General features: G+C 31.4%; 1 protein-coding gene across 1 annotated transcript; it reads left to right on the plus strand.

The window, feature by feature from the left end:
• Window positions 1–2,939: 2,939 nt before the first annotated feature.
• On the plus strand, window positions 2,940–5,323 carry LOC105108763 (uncharacterized protein At1g66480-like). Its single transcript, XM_011003203.1, has 2 exons — window positions 2,940–3,662; window positions 4,848–5,323. Exons 1-2 carry the CDS (start codon window positions 3,072–3,074, stop codon window positions 4,905–4,907), a joined length of 651 nt encoding a protein of 216 aa, XP_011001505.1. The 5' UTR covers window positions 2,940–3,071; the 3' UTR covers window positions 4,908–5,323.
• Window positions 5,324–13,957: the final 8,634 nt, after the last annotated feature.

A 13,957-nucleotide genomic window follows, 5' to 3' on the forward strand; every position in this document is an offset into this window, starting at 1 on the left:
ATGAATTTATTTATATCAAGATTGATTTTTTATAATTAAAATATGATAAATTAACCACTTTCATTGTCTTCTCTCAAAACTTGAGAATTAAAACATAAAAACAAAATAAAATCTTAAATCTGAACCATAATCAAAGGCATAAAAAAAAGCATAATTAGAGACTTTCCGACTAAAATAAAGTTTTTGAAGATAAAATAATAATAAAAATTTAATTTTTAATGCATTTCTTCTTTTTTTAATTGTTTTTCACACTATAAATTCAAGCCACATTTCATTTGACTGGATTCAATTTTGAGAATACATCAAACACCTTAAATTCACAATAATATCTAAATAAATAATCTCAATATATAAAATACTATTAATATAATATATAAGGATAAAATTAAAAAAAAAAGTTGCATGATAAAAAAAAACAGCATTATTCAACTAAAATTGCCGTCGACAACAATCTAGGTAAATATACATTAACCAACAATTTTTTTTTTTAAAAAAACTGTATTCATTTAGTTTAATCTTACAATAATTCAGTCAATGGGAGTGATGAATTTTAAGAAAAAAACAAACAGATGGAGGGACCGTGAAATGACAAGACTTCTTCGTTTCTTCGTTTCCCTTTCATAAAGAGTGTCGATGTAATAGTATCATTTGCAAACGGGCAGCCTCGTCAGATTGACCCCTCCTGCCGGTTGATTTTTTCATCGATCGCCGGCTGTTCATATTTTTTACCAGATAAACTAGATTTCTTGTGCATCTGTTGTCAAGATTGAAAGCAACAGTTAAATTCAAGCTTATATTATATGGTTTTATCCTATGATTATTGATCATAATAGCTGCTAACTCTGCAATTATTAAATACTTCCATCATTAAAAAATAAATATTTTTATTATTTATGTCCTCAAAAGGATAAACTTTCTGATCATCGTCATATGTTGGCCCTTCTCATGCTCAATCAGCGGCGCCTTATAAGGAGAGTTAGAAGCGCAGCTCGTCCACTAGGTCTGGCTTAAATTCCAAGTTTTGACCTATGGAGCAAATTTCCTTAATTTTCTCAGTTTCACGTTCATTTTCCAAATAGTTATAATAATTACGGGCATAGCCAAGGGTCTAACCTGGACAAGGATTTGACCCGAATTAAAATTATAGGTTGGGTAGACCACCCCGACAAGTTACTAAATTAATTTTTTAATTGAAATAATACTATTTTATTTTTATTTTTATTTTAGTAAAAAACATGGTTTGAATTAAAATCCAACTCAAATAATTTTAAAAATTATGACCCGTAGAGCCGAATTAGGGAAACTTGAGATGAGTTTTTTTTTTTTTTGCGAATAGTAAAATCCTTTTCTTTCGCACTCCGTTTTTAAAGCTCTTGCAATTAAGAAAAATACAATTATAAATCGTTTTCACCGAATGATGATGAAGCTCATTTATCCAAGCACGGTTGAATATCGTGGACGGTTGCTGATTGCCGGCTTACGGGAGATCCTGTGGCGGTTTGATATACTTTCTGTTGACCTGAAAGTGATAAGAACGGAGTGGCAGGCAGACAGGACAACGTTATTGACATCTAATGTGACGTAAGCCGATCTACTTTTGTACGTATCCAGTATCCAGTTTTTCTGAAGGCGTCCAAGTAAGTTCATCCCCACGGCCCACGATGTTTCGCTTTGTGAATGACAAGATGGGAAAGGAATCTTGCCTCCTCATCACCTTCGCTTGATGGGCTTCTCAAAAAGTTGATGGCAACACCTCTGGAGGCTTCGGTTACTCCATTTATTAGGTGTAAATTGGGCAATTACTACAAAAAAAAACAAATAAAAAGTTAGGGCAAAGTAGTATACTTTTAAATGTTACTGTTGGGAAACATGATATTTATATGAATGTAACGTTTCCTAGCACAACATTTATTTTATGTTCACATTCGAAACTGTGAAAATGTTTTGATTGATATCTTATATCAAATCAACTAATTTATTAAAAAATCATAAGATTATCAAAATTAAAATTTAGATGAAGATTTTTATTACTATTTTAAAATTTAAATATGTGGTAGTTGGAGTAGCAATTTCATTACTATTTAAAAAAAAATTTATAAAAAGTTTATGTAAAAGTTTAAATATAATTTAATAGTCAAATAAAAAATAATAGTTTTTTAGCCTTCAATCTAGTTTAGTACAAGTATATCTTCTCTTGAGTTTAAATATATTTTATTGTTCTATAAATATATATATTAGATTATTCATGGAATTTGTTTGAAATAGATTCTTTTCTAATTATGATAATATGACTATTCAGAATTATATATGAAAATTACTATATGAATAATAACTTTTTAAAATTTCAATCAAAGTTTGTTTTTAAGTTTAAAAGTTGAAAAAATATGTATATTTTTACTCATAAAATATATTTAAAAAAAATCTTAAAATTATAGTTATTATATAAAATAATTAACTAGTTATATAATTATATCCAATCCCGTGATTAGTTGGTAGTTATTGCGCTTTAAAAGCACAATAAATTTAAATTTCGCATGTTAAAAATATAATAAGATAAAAATATGTTATTTCACTGGATTCTTTTTAATTATATTAAAAACTTTTAATTTATTATTTTATTTAAAAATATCATTGGTTTGGAATGCAGAGAGATTGTAGGCCAAGAATTTTTTAATAAATATATTAAATGTAGATGATTGAAAGACAAAGAAAACTTCCTGATGTTCTCATTATAAATATAGCAATATTAAATTTCTTTATCAGAAAATTAACCAAAAAAAGTGGTAATAACATTTCCTTAACGGAGTAATAACCCAATAATTCTTTTCTATTTCTCTCCATAAATCAAAACTTAGTCGTGATGGTTTTGAGTTTTCCCACTTCAGTTTCACATTCTTATTTTGACTTTTCTATATGTAGAGAGAATTTCCACAGATTCACACCTCGCCGAATTTTCAAACTTACTGTTACTAACTATAGCATCAAGTTGTTTTTTAACATCTTTAGACTAGGCATATAAATATTATCACGGACGTAGCACTTTATGATAGTAACACATTTCACAGCCAGAGATGGGAAACAATCTAGGAAGAGGGAAGAAAGCAAAGGTGATGAAGATCAATGGTGACACATTCAAGTTAAAGACTCCAGCAAGAGCCAGCGATGTAGTTAAGGATTATCCAGGGTATGTATTATTGGATTCCGAAGCTGTCAAGCATTTTGGAATTCGAGCTAAACCACTGGAGCCTCAACAGGAGTTGAAGGCCAAGAAAATTTATTTCTTAGTAGAGTTGCCAAAGTTTCCCGAGGAAAAAGATCCTAGGAATACCAGGAGGGTTCGGTCAGGCATACATATGAGTGCCAAAGATCGGCTCGAGTGCTTGATGTTGTCTCGGAGATCAGTTTCTGACATTCCGATGGTTAGATCATCGTCGGGTCAAACGTCCGACGGGCCTAACACGGTTCGGGTAAAGGTGAGGCTGCCTAAGGCACAAGTGCAGAAATTGGTGGAGCAGAGCAAAGATGAAGTAGAGGTGGCTGAGAAGATTATTGATCTTTACATGGACAATTCCGGTGAGGCTAATGGCGAGCATGATCACAACCGGCAAGTGCAATGGCAGCCGGAGCTTGGCAGCATTACGGAGAGTTTCAAGACAACAAAGGTGTGTGTTAGTTGTTTTTTAATTTAATTAATTTTCATGTGCTGCATGTGCATTGCCCTTGCTTTGGTGCTATTGATCATGTGAATCTCTTATAGTTACATCTAAATTTTGTAGTTGCTAGGCAGATTTGCTACAGATATCGCACTTATGATTACATCTGAATTAAAGCTGATTGTTTTCTATACGGCTTTGAATTAATTAGTTTCAAGAGAGTCATGCTGCAAATCAGGGAGAATGCAGAGCAATATTTAGAGACAATATATTTTTAAATTAAATCCTTATTCGAATAAAACAACTTGGATAATTGTGATCTTGTCGACCTATGATTCACAAGGAACATATTTTTTTTAATTTCCTTCCATTTTTTCTTCATTTTTCTTTTTAGAATTTAAAAGCGGGTTCTTCTTATTCAATAACTGAGCTACTAACTACAAAGTGCATGATTATTCATCTCTTCCGAGCATTTTAATTCAGGATATACGTCAAAATTCACTCAAGTTTTTCAGAACCAAGGAAATGGCATTTAACGTTGATAATCTTTCTTGAAATCCAGTTTCTCTGAAAAATTGCCCCCAGTTGACACCGGCAATTAGAAGTGAACGGAAGAAAACAAAAGAATAGGAAAAATGAAAACTCTGAAATTAGAATATCAGTGGTCATCTTTGATGAATATTGCTTATAGTTTATCTGTGATTCTTTCTTATATACACTAAATTCATAATCTAGGAGAAAGAAGATTAGGGGACAACGAACAAAGAGATGACATGCTACCGAACATCACCACCCTTAAAAGCTCTAGTCACCAAAGAGAGAGGACCCTTTCAAGGCAAACCAGTGGTAGATTTCAAGGATCTATCAAATAAATGATAATAAAAAAATTAAAAACAAATTAAGCCTACTCCTGTAGGGTCACATACCTTTGTAATTAACCTTTTAATTAATTTCTTGGCTGTTCCAACCACCATGGATAGTGTAGGTTGTTGATCCTTGTTTGGTAGATATATAGTCATGTGTGCATTGGTTGACATTAATTAGTAATTAGTCTCTCTTTCTTCGAATTGATGGTTTGAAAGCTACATATCCGTCATTTATTATGCCCTAGTGGCCCTAACAAGAACCCTTACACATAATTTCTTATGAATTTCGGACACTATATATTGACATTTTTGGTTTGATCATGTGCAGAAACGAGTGAGTTTTGTTCCAGAAGAAGGGGAAATCCGTTTAGCTGTTGCCTCTCACTAGCAAATTAACTAGTTTAAAGCATGGAGGGTGACATGGTGTGCTTCCACGAAGTCCCTCTTCATTTTAGCCGCAGACTGTCATTGGCAGCTATCGTTGTACATACTTCGTCATCATCTCTTTTTGCAAATATAAATAGCCAGAATTTAGGCATGGATATGGTGTAATAGTTGTGCATCCCAATGCACGTCTAGGGTGTGGTTATAGCTCAGTTTAAGATTTTCTTACGAGAAAATTTCCCATCTCTACGAGGACAGACCTTAGGACACTGTCGTTTCCCAGCAGGGTGATCAATCTCCTGAGCTGGGCTGATATGAGAGTTACTGGATAAAGCTTACTTTCCTTCTTTAGTTTGTAAAATGTTCTACTCAAGTCCCTGAAACTTAAAACTATCCCAGAATCACGTTTGCATTTTCTAATTTTGCTGCAATGTCAGCCCTACCTTCTACTTTTCTATAAGAAGAATAAATAATGAAATACTAATTAAAACACGATATTATAAATAGTCATTGACTGATATTTTATTGACGCTAGAAACCAACAATAATGTAATTTATTATTTAAATAGTGTCTGGTTACTGTTGCAGATGAAATGAAGATGGAAAATACATGTTTGTTTTTGAAAATATATAAATTCATTTCAAAATATTTTTTATTTTCATCTTTATCTCTTCAACAAATATCTTTCTGTCATGAAATACTAAATAAACGAAACCTTAATTTTCAATATTTGATCAATTAAACAGCGAAGAAGATGCAAATTTTGATCCAAATTCGAAACCAGGACCCTCATATAGATTGCAAATGCAACCTGATATGAATGAAGTTAAATCAATCAAACTTGCAGTGGTGCAATGGGCATGAAATTGATAGATAACTAATTCCAAACAGGGGGAAGCTCAATTAAGAAAATCGAGAGTTTTTAAGAATTTTTTTTTTCAATTTTTGTTTTACATTCACATGGTGTTCTTAGACCAGCTACAGGGACATCATTGCATATAAGACTAGCGTCCCACAGGTTGAATTTGCAAGACAAATTCACCATCACTTTTCCTCGAAATTCTGAAGTCAAAAGACAGAATTCTCTATTAGATACACTGCGTGGAATACGGGTCAAAAGTTGGGTACATTTTGCTTTCGTTTTGATTAGAGTTTCAAAATTAGGTATGTCTTGTGAATCGAACAACCAACAGAATCCCATGAGAAGAGATCCGTGACATTAATTGTTTTTAATCAAGCGTGACAAGAATTATGTATGCAAAACAGACATTGAGCTTAATTCACTTTGATTGCATATATACTTGTTTTTAAAACAGAATATAAAACATTAATTTTCAATAACACGAAAACATAAACAAATTTGTGGTGTTATTACACCTTCTAATAATTTTAAAATCTGATTGTAGGCTTCTAACTGAAATACTTGTTTTTTAAAATAAAATATAAAACACAAATTTTCAATAACATAAATATATAAATAAATCTATGGTGTCTTATATCTTAGAATGATTTTAAAATCTGATTGTAGGTTTCAACTGGTATACTTGTTTTTGAAAAAAAAATATAAAACATATAAATTTATAGTGTGAATGAAAAAACAAGTCTAATAATGATATAATTTTATAACAAGCATGAAGCATATTTAAATTTACAAAAATTTAAACAGAATTAAAATAGAAGATATATTGAAAATAAGATTTAAAATAACCTTACCTAAATTTGTATTGAAACTAATACAAAAAATATTAGTTGTAGAGATTCAAATACAGGAAGTATGGATGTTTTTATAGAATAAATGATCATAATATTTTATATTACAAGGAAATTTGAATATGTTACATGAAAATATGTGTTTGTGCCTTCTATAGAGTCTCTTTATGTAGAGCCAAATGATATTATTTTTTTAAAAAAATCTTTAAAAAATCTGTAAAGCAAATGAATTGTTTTTTGAAATATTAAAAAAGATATTTTTTAATATCATTGAAAGTTGTTTGTTATTTATGCAAGTGAAGGATTAACTTTTTAAAAGATGAAGTGGTAACTAGTTGTTTTAATTATTTATGCTGCTACGAAAAAATGGATCTAATGATTTGGAGGATCTTAACTAAGAAATAAAATGGGCTATGAGCCTCTTAAAATATTTTTTTTTATAGAGGTAATGCCTACCTAAGATTTTTATTCATCATCTTGATTTTTAAAACTAAAAATAAAAATTGATTTAAAAAAAATCTAAATAAAAATATTGATATCAACTAGAATTAACATTTTAAACTTATAAATCTAGATAATGAGATTGAGATCACACCTTTGGAAAAAACCACAAAATTCAATTTCTAGTCGACCCAATATTGAAAGATGAAATTAAAAAAAAATCAATTTTAAAAAAGTACCGAAAACAAGAAAAAAAATCAAAAAAATAAAAATCAAATTTGAAACAAAAACAAAATAACAAGATAATTTTTTTTTCACAAAGTAACGTGAATCATAAACAGAGGAGAGAGAAAAGAGAAATGAGATAAAAAGAAAAGGAAAAAGGACCTACCATTCACCACAAACCAGAAAGATCTATATGGTCCACTTCCAATGAAAATATGGATAGTGGTGTTCAACCATAAAGGATAGCCACTTGATCTGCTAGAACACGACAGTTAACTTCTATATGGTCCAACTAGTTTGTGATGCTTGTTTTCCCCGGCTAACCATATTTTTATCAATTTTAATTTAGATACCTGATTAGTACTTAAAAGTGCATTCTCATTAAGGATTTATGTCATCATATTGCACCTAAAGTATCATTAAATTCCCTAACAAAAGCATGTTTTATATTAGCAAGTCTAAAAATATAATATACCTTTAATTCATGGTAAATGTTCATCCTAAATGCAGGTCTATCACATAAATAAAAGGATTGATTGATGAGTTTAAGGATTGAAATTGAAAGGATAAAAAGAAGGTCAAACTTAGCAAAGTGTTGCTGGTGCATTCCAAGCTCAAGCACTATTCGGTTTTTGGCTTATATCTTGAGTTCTAGAAGTCCAAATGAGCTCTGGTTTTTTTTTTATGGAAAGCTGAGACAATTGCCCACAGCTTCCACAATTCAGTTGGCTATAATTCTGATGTGAGCAATGATGTTTTGGCCAGCCAACAATATCAAAAATCAGCCCACAATATCAAAAAAACAGCAGCCATTAATGTCAAAAACCAGCCACCAAATCAATGGATGCCCACCAATTCTTCAATCAATCAATAGTTCTGAAACTTAGCCTATAAAAGGAGGCATTGTCCATGTATTTAGTCATATTAATTTTCAGATCAAAGTTATCTTCTTGCTTTCTCTCTACATCTTTGTAATGTTCAAGTTTTCTTTCATGCTATAGTAATCTCTTGTTTATGCTCTTTCATTTCCTTTCCTATACTTAGTTAGCTTATATTATGTTTATGTTCTTATATTGCTTATTTATGTTTTTCTCCTTCTTAATGTTTAGCTAAGTTAATTATGTCAAGGTGAAAAGGTTTCTCTAATGGTGTTAGAATAGGTATAATATAAACTCAACATGAGCTTTAAATGTTTATATCCAAGAAAGATTGTTATTAACATGTTTTATCTTTTTATCTTACTAATTCTTAATACCTTGCTTATTAAATGGTTAATTTAGATTTGTGTTGTATAATATTTGCTACATCAAATGCTTGATCCGTCATAGTTTTCGGCCGACATCGTTATTATGATAGGAACTTGATTTTTTGTTAACATAAACTAGCAACATGAATGCTTGATGATATTTATAAGTATGGTATTACTTAGATAAGATAATTAATATGATCATGTTAGTAATTTATAATGAGCTAATAACGAGAAATCATCCGATTAGAACCTCATTTGTGTGTGGTTTCTAGTTGAGTAATAAAAAGAGTTTATATTATATTTATTTGAAATACCATTAGTGAATCCTATAACCTTGACATATGTTTTGTTATTGTTTAATCCTTACATCAATATCACATCCCAAAACTTTCTTTAACTCCTTTTCTGTTATTATTCTCTTCAAATCTTTTTCTTTATTTGTAATTTATATAATTCACCTCCCTATGGTTCGACCCCGGTCTTGCCGGGTTATTTTACTTTGACACTCCTGCACTTGGGATAAGACATCAACTCTTTGATCGTGTCAAGTTTTTGGCGCCGTTGCCGGGGAGGTAAGTTCTTGTATAAATTAAATATTTTATTTTATTTTATTTTCACTTTTATTTGTTTTTCTAATTGTTGTTTCTTTTTCTTTTTCTTTTTCTTTTTTCTTTTCTTTTCTTTTGTATTTGCATGAGAGTTTGGACACGTACATTAAGTGGTAGACTTTCTAGAAAATCCTCATTTTCTTCAGAAAACATGGCCGAAGAAGATAACCAATCAATTCATAATGAGAATAATGAGAATAATCGTGTTAGAACACTTAGAGATCATATGAATCCAACAAGAACAAGTGCACCATCATGTATTGTTTTTCCTCTTGATGCATCTCATTTTAATTTTAAGCCAGGTATTATTCAACTTTTACCCACTTTTCATGGCTTAGAATTAGAAAATCCATACTTGCACTTAAGAGAATTTGAAGAAGTTTGTAACACTTATAATGAATTAAATTGTAGCATGAACACCATCAGATTAAAGCTTTTTTCTTTTTCGTTAAAAGATAAAGCTAAAACATGGCTACAAAATATTAGGTCAGGATCCATTCATGCTTGGGATGAAATGCAACAACAGTTTTTAAAGAAATTTTTCCCTTCTCATAGAACAAACTCTTTCAAAAGACAAATCACCACTTTTACTCAAAAACCAAGAGAAACATTTTACAAATGTTGGGATAGATATAAAGACTTGCTTAATACCTGTCCTCATCATGGTTTTGAAACATGGAGATTGGTTTCATAATTTTATGAAGGGTTAACACCTAAAGATAGGCAAATGGTGGAATTGATGTGCAATGGAACTTTTGAAAATAAAGACCCTGATGAAGCAATGGAGTACTTAGACTTGCTAGCTGAAAATGCTCAAAATTGGGACACCACAGGTACTTGTGAGGCATCAGGTAAAACTCAACCTCATACATCTAATGGAGGCATGTATAGCCTTAGGAAAGATCATGACCTTCAAGCCAAATTTGCATCTTTAGCTAGAAAAGTTGAGGCACTAGAATTAAAAAAGAGTGGTCAATTAAAATCTGTTCAAGAAATTATGTGTCAAATTTCTGAAACCAATGAACACTCAACCAATGATTGTCCCACGTTGCCTTCTTTTAAGGAATGTCTCCATGAACAAGCCAATGCTTTAAATAGTTTCCAAAGACTAAGTCATAACCCGTACTCACAAACGTACAACCCTGGTTGGAGAAATCACCCAAATTTCAGTTGGAAGAGTGGTAACAATAATGCACAAACTTCACAGCCACCATTTCAAACACAACATAATTTTCAAAATTCCCATGGATATGCACCTCTTTATATTCCCCCTCCTAGAAGAAATCTTGAGGAAACATTACATGCATTCATTGAAAAGCAAGAGACAATTAACACTCAAAATGCTCAAACCATGGCTGATTTGAAAGATACTCTTGCAAAGTTCACATCTGCTTTCAGTTTTCAGGAGAAAGGTAAGTTTCCATTTCAACCCCAATAAAATCCCAAGGGGCAATACAATTCAAGTACAAGCAATTCCGGAAGCCAACATCTGGATCAAGTCAAATCAGTCACTACTCTCCGCAGTGGTAAGGTTATTAAAAAACTCATTCTTGAACCTTGTGAGAAAGAAGGTGAGTTAGTCTCCAAGGGTAAGGAAATGGTTGAACCTGATCATTGCAAAGAAGAGACTGATTCCCCACCAGCACTTCCATTTCCTCATGCCATGACCAAACAAAGGAAAGTCAATCACAATTCTGAAATCTTTGAAACTTTCAAACAGGTAAGGATTAATATATCTTTGCTAGATGCTATTAAACAGGTACCATCTTATGCTAAATTTTTAAAAGATTTATGCACTGTAAAGAGAAAATTGAATGTGAAAAAGAAAGCCTTCTTAGCCGAACAAGTAAGTGCCATTCTTCAAAATAATAATGCTTTGAAATATAAAGACCCTGGTTGTCCTACAATTTCTTGCTTTATTAGAGAACATAAAATTGACAGAGCTTTACTTGATCTTGGAGCTAGTGTGAATTTACTTCCATATTCGGTTTTTCAAAGTCTCAATGTAGGTGAGTTAAAACCTACTTCTGTTACTCTTTTACTTACTGATAGATCTATAAAAATGCCTAGAGGAATAGTTGAAGATGTGTTAGTACAAGTTGATAAATTCATCTTTCTTGTGGATTTTATTATCTTGGATACACAACCTGTTGAAGCATGCAATTCAATTCCTGTTATTTTAGGACGTCCATTTCTAGCAACTTCTAATGCATTGATTAATTGTAGGAATGGAGTGATGAAGTTATCTTTTGGAAACATGACATTAAAAATGAATGTTTTTAACATTTGCAAGCAACCTGGAGATGATAATGATTTACAGGAAGTAGATTTTATTGAAAAAATAATTTACGATCAATTTGAAAATTCTTCCAATGAAACTGAGTTTAATGAATCTGAAGATTTGCAAATGGTTTGTTTTCAGGAAGAATCAAAGGCAAATATTTGAAGACCAAAAATTGAGGAATTGCCACCACGATCAATTGGGTCCATACCTTCAAGTGTTCAACCACCAAAACCTGATTTGAAGCCATTGCCATGTAATCTCAAATACTCATTTTTGGGAGAAAATGAAACTTTTCCGGTAATAATTTCTTCTAAACTTAATGTTCATCAAGAAGGTAAGTTATTACAAACTCTGAAAATGCACAAAAATGCATTAGGATGGACCATAGCTGACATAAAAGGAATTAGTCCTTTGATTTGCACACACAAGATTTATTTGGAGGAAAATGCTAAACCTTCTAGAGAAATGCAACGAAGGCTTAATCCTAATATGAAAGAAGTAGTGAGGAATGAAGTCATTAAACTTCTAGATAATGGAATCATTTATCCTATTTCTGATAGCAAATGGGTAAGTCCTACCCAAGTTGTACCTAAAAAGTCTGGAGTTACTGTGATAACAAATGAGAAAAATGAGTTAATTCCAATGAGGACTATTACTGGTTGGCGCATGTGCATTGACTATAGGAAACTCAATTCAATGACTAGAAAAGATCACTTTCCTTTACCTTTCATGGATCAAATTCTAGAAAGAGTTGCAAGTCATGAATTTTATTGTTTTCTAGATGGTTATTCAGGTTACAACCAAATTGAAATTGCATTTGAAGATCAAGAGAAAACTACTTTCACATGTCCATTTGGTACATTTGCATACCGAAGGATGCCTTTTGGATTATGTAATGCACCAGCCACGTTTCAAAGATGCATGCTTAGCATATTCAGTGATATGGTTGAACGTTTTCTTGAGATTTTTATGGATGATTTTTCTGTTTTTGGTGATTCATTTGATAATTGTTTAACTAATTTGGAAAAGGTTTTGAATAGGTGTGAAGAGAAGAATCTTGTGTTGAATTGGGAAAAATGTCATTTTATGGTAACAAACGGCATTGTACTTGGTCACATTGTTTCATCAATAGGAATTGAGGTTGATAAATCTAAAATTGAGTTAATTGCCAACTTGCCAACACCAAAATCTGTTAAAAATGTTAGATCATTTTTAGGACATGCTGGTTTTTATAGAAGGTTTATTAAAGATTTTAGTATAATATCTAAGTCATTGTGTAACCTTCTAACAAAGGATAATGTTTTTGAATGGACTGAATATTGTGAAGAAGCCTTTGTTAAACTTAAAAACCTGCTTACATCTACTCCTATTATTCAACCTCCTGATTGGTCATTACCTTTTGAAATAATGTGTGATGCTAGTGATTATGTCGTGGGTGCTGTTTTAGGACAAAGAAAAGATAAGAAACCCTATGTGATTTACTATGCAAGTAAAACTTTAAATAATGCTCAAATAAATTACACAACCACTGAAAAGGAATTACTTGTTGTAGTATTTGCATATGAAAAATTCAGATCTTATCTTGTTGGCTCACCTGTTATTGTTTTTAGCGATCATGCAGCGTTGAAATATCTTCTTTCTAAGAAGGATTCTAAAGCTAGATTGGTACGGTGGATTTTGTTACTTCAAGAATTCGATATCACAATCAAGGATAAGAAAGGCACCGAAAATGTTGTCGCAGATCATTTGTCAAAATTGGCAACTGATTCGAAATCTGACATCACACCAATCGATGACTACTTTCCTGATGAATCTTTACTTTCTGTCACTACAATGCCTTGGTTTGCTAATATTGTTAATTTTCTTGTTTTAGGACATTTGCCAGCACATTGGGGCACCCAAGACAAAAGAAAGTTCTTGAACGAAGTGAAGAACTTTTATTGGGATGACCCTTATTTATTCAAATATTGTCCTGATCAAATATTTCGAAGATGCATTCCAGACAATGAGGTAAGTAATGTCATTAAATTGTCATTCTGAGGCATGTGGGGGTCATTTTTCGTCAAAAAAGACAACTGCAAAAATCTTACAATGTGGATTTTATTGGCCCACTGACACGACGAAAAGATTGATGTCTTCTCCCAAGTGCAGGAGTGTCGAAGTAATAAATAACCCGGCAAGACCGGGGTCGAACCACAGGGAGGTTAATTGTACAAATTATAGACAACAATTATAAGCAACAATAATAGCAATAATAACAACAACAATAACAACAACAACAATAATAATAGTAATAATAATAATATTAATAGTAGTAGTAGTAGTAGTAGTAGTAGTAGTACTAATAATAATAATAATAATAATAATAGTACTAATAATAATAATAATAACTGTTGTAACCCAATTTTGGATTCACTAAAATTTTTTAGGAATGTTATTTTATCTTATTATTCATGACAAAAAAATATAATAAATAAAAAAAGAAAAAAAGAGTTTAAAATATATTTTCTCGAGTCAACCGTCATTTTCTGTCAAA

The sequence above is a fragment of the Populus euphratica genome, unplaced genomic scaffold (assembly GCF_000495115.2).
Source record: "Populus euphratica unplaced genomic scaffold, PopEup_1.0 scaffold198.1, whole genome shotgun sequence".
Classification (NCBI taxonomy): Eukaryota; Viridiplantae; Streptophyta; class Magnoliopsida; order Malpighiales; family Salicaceae; genus Populus; species Populus euphratica.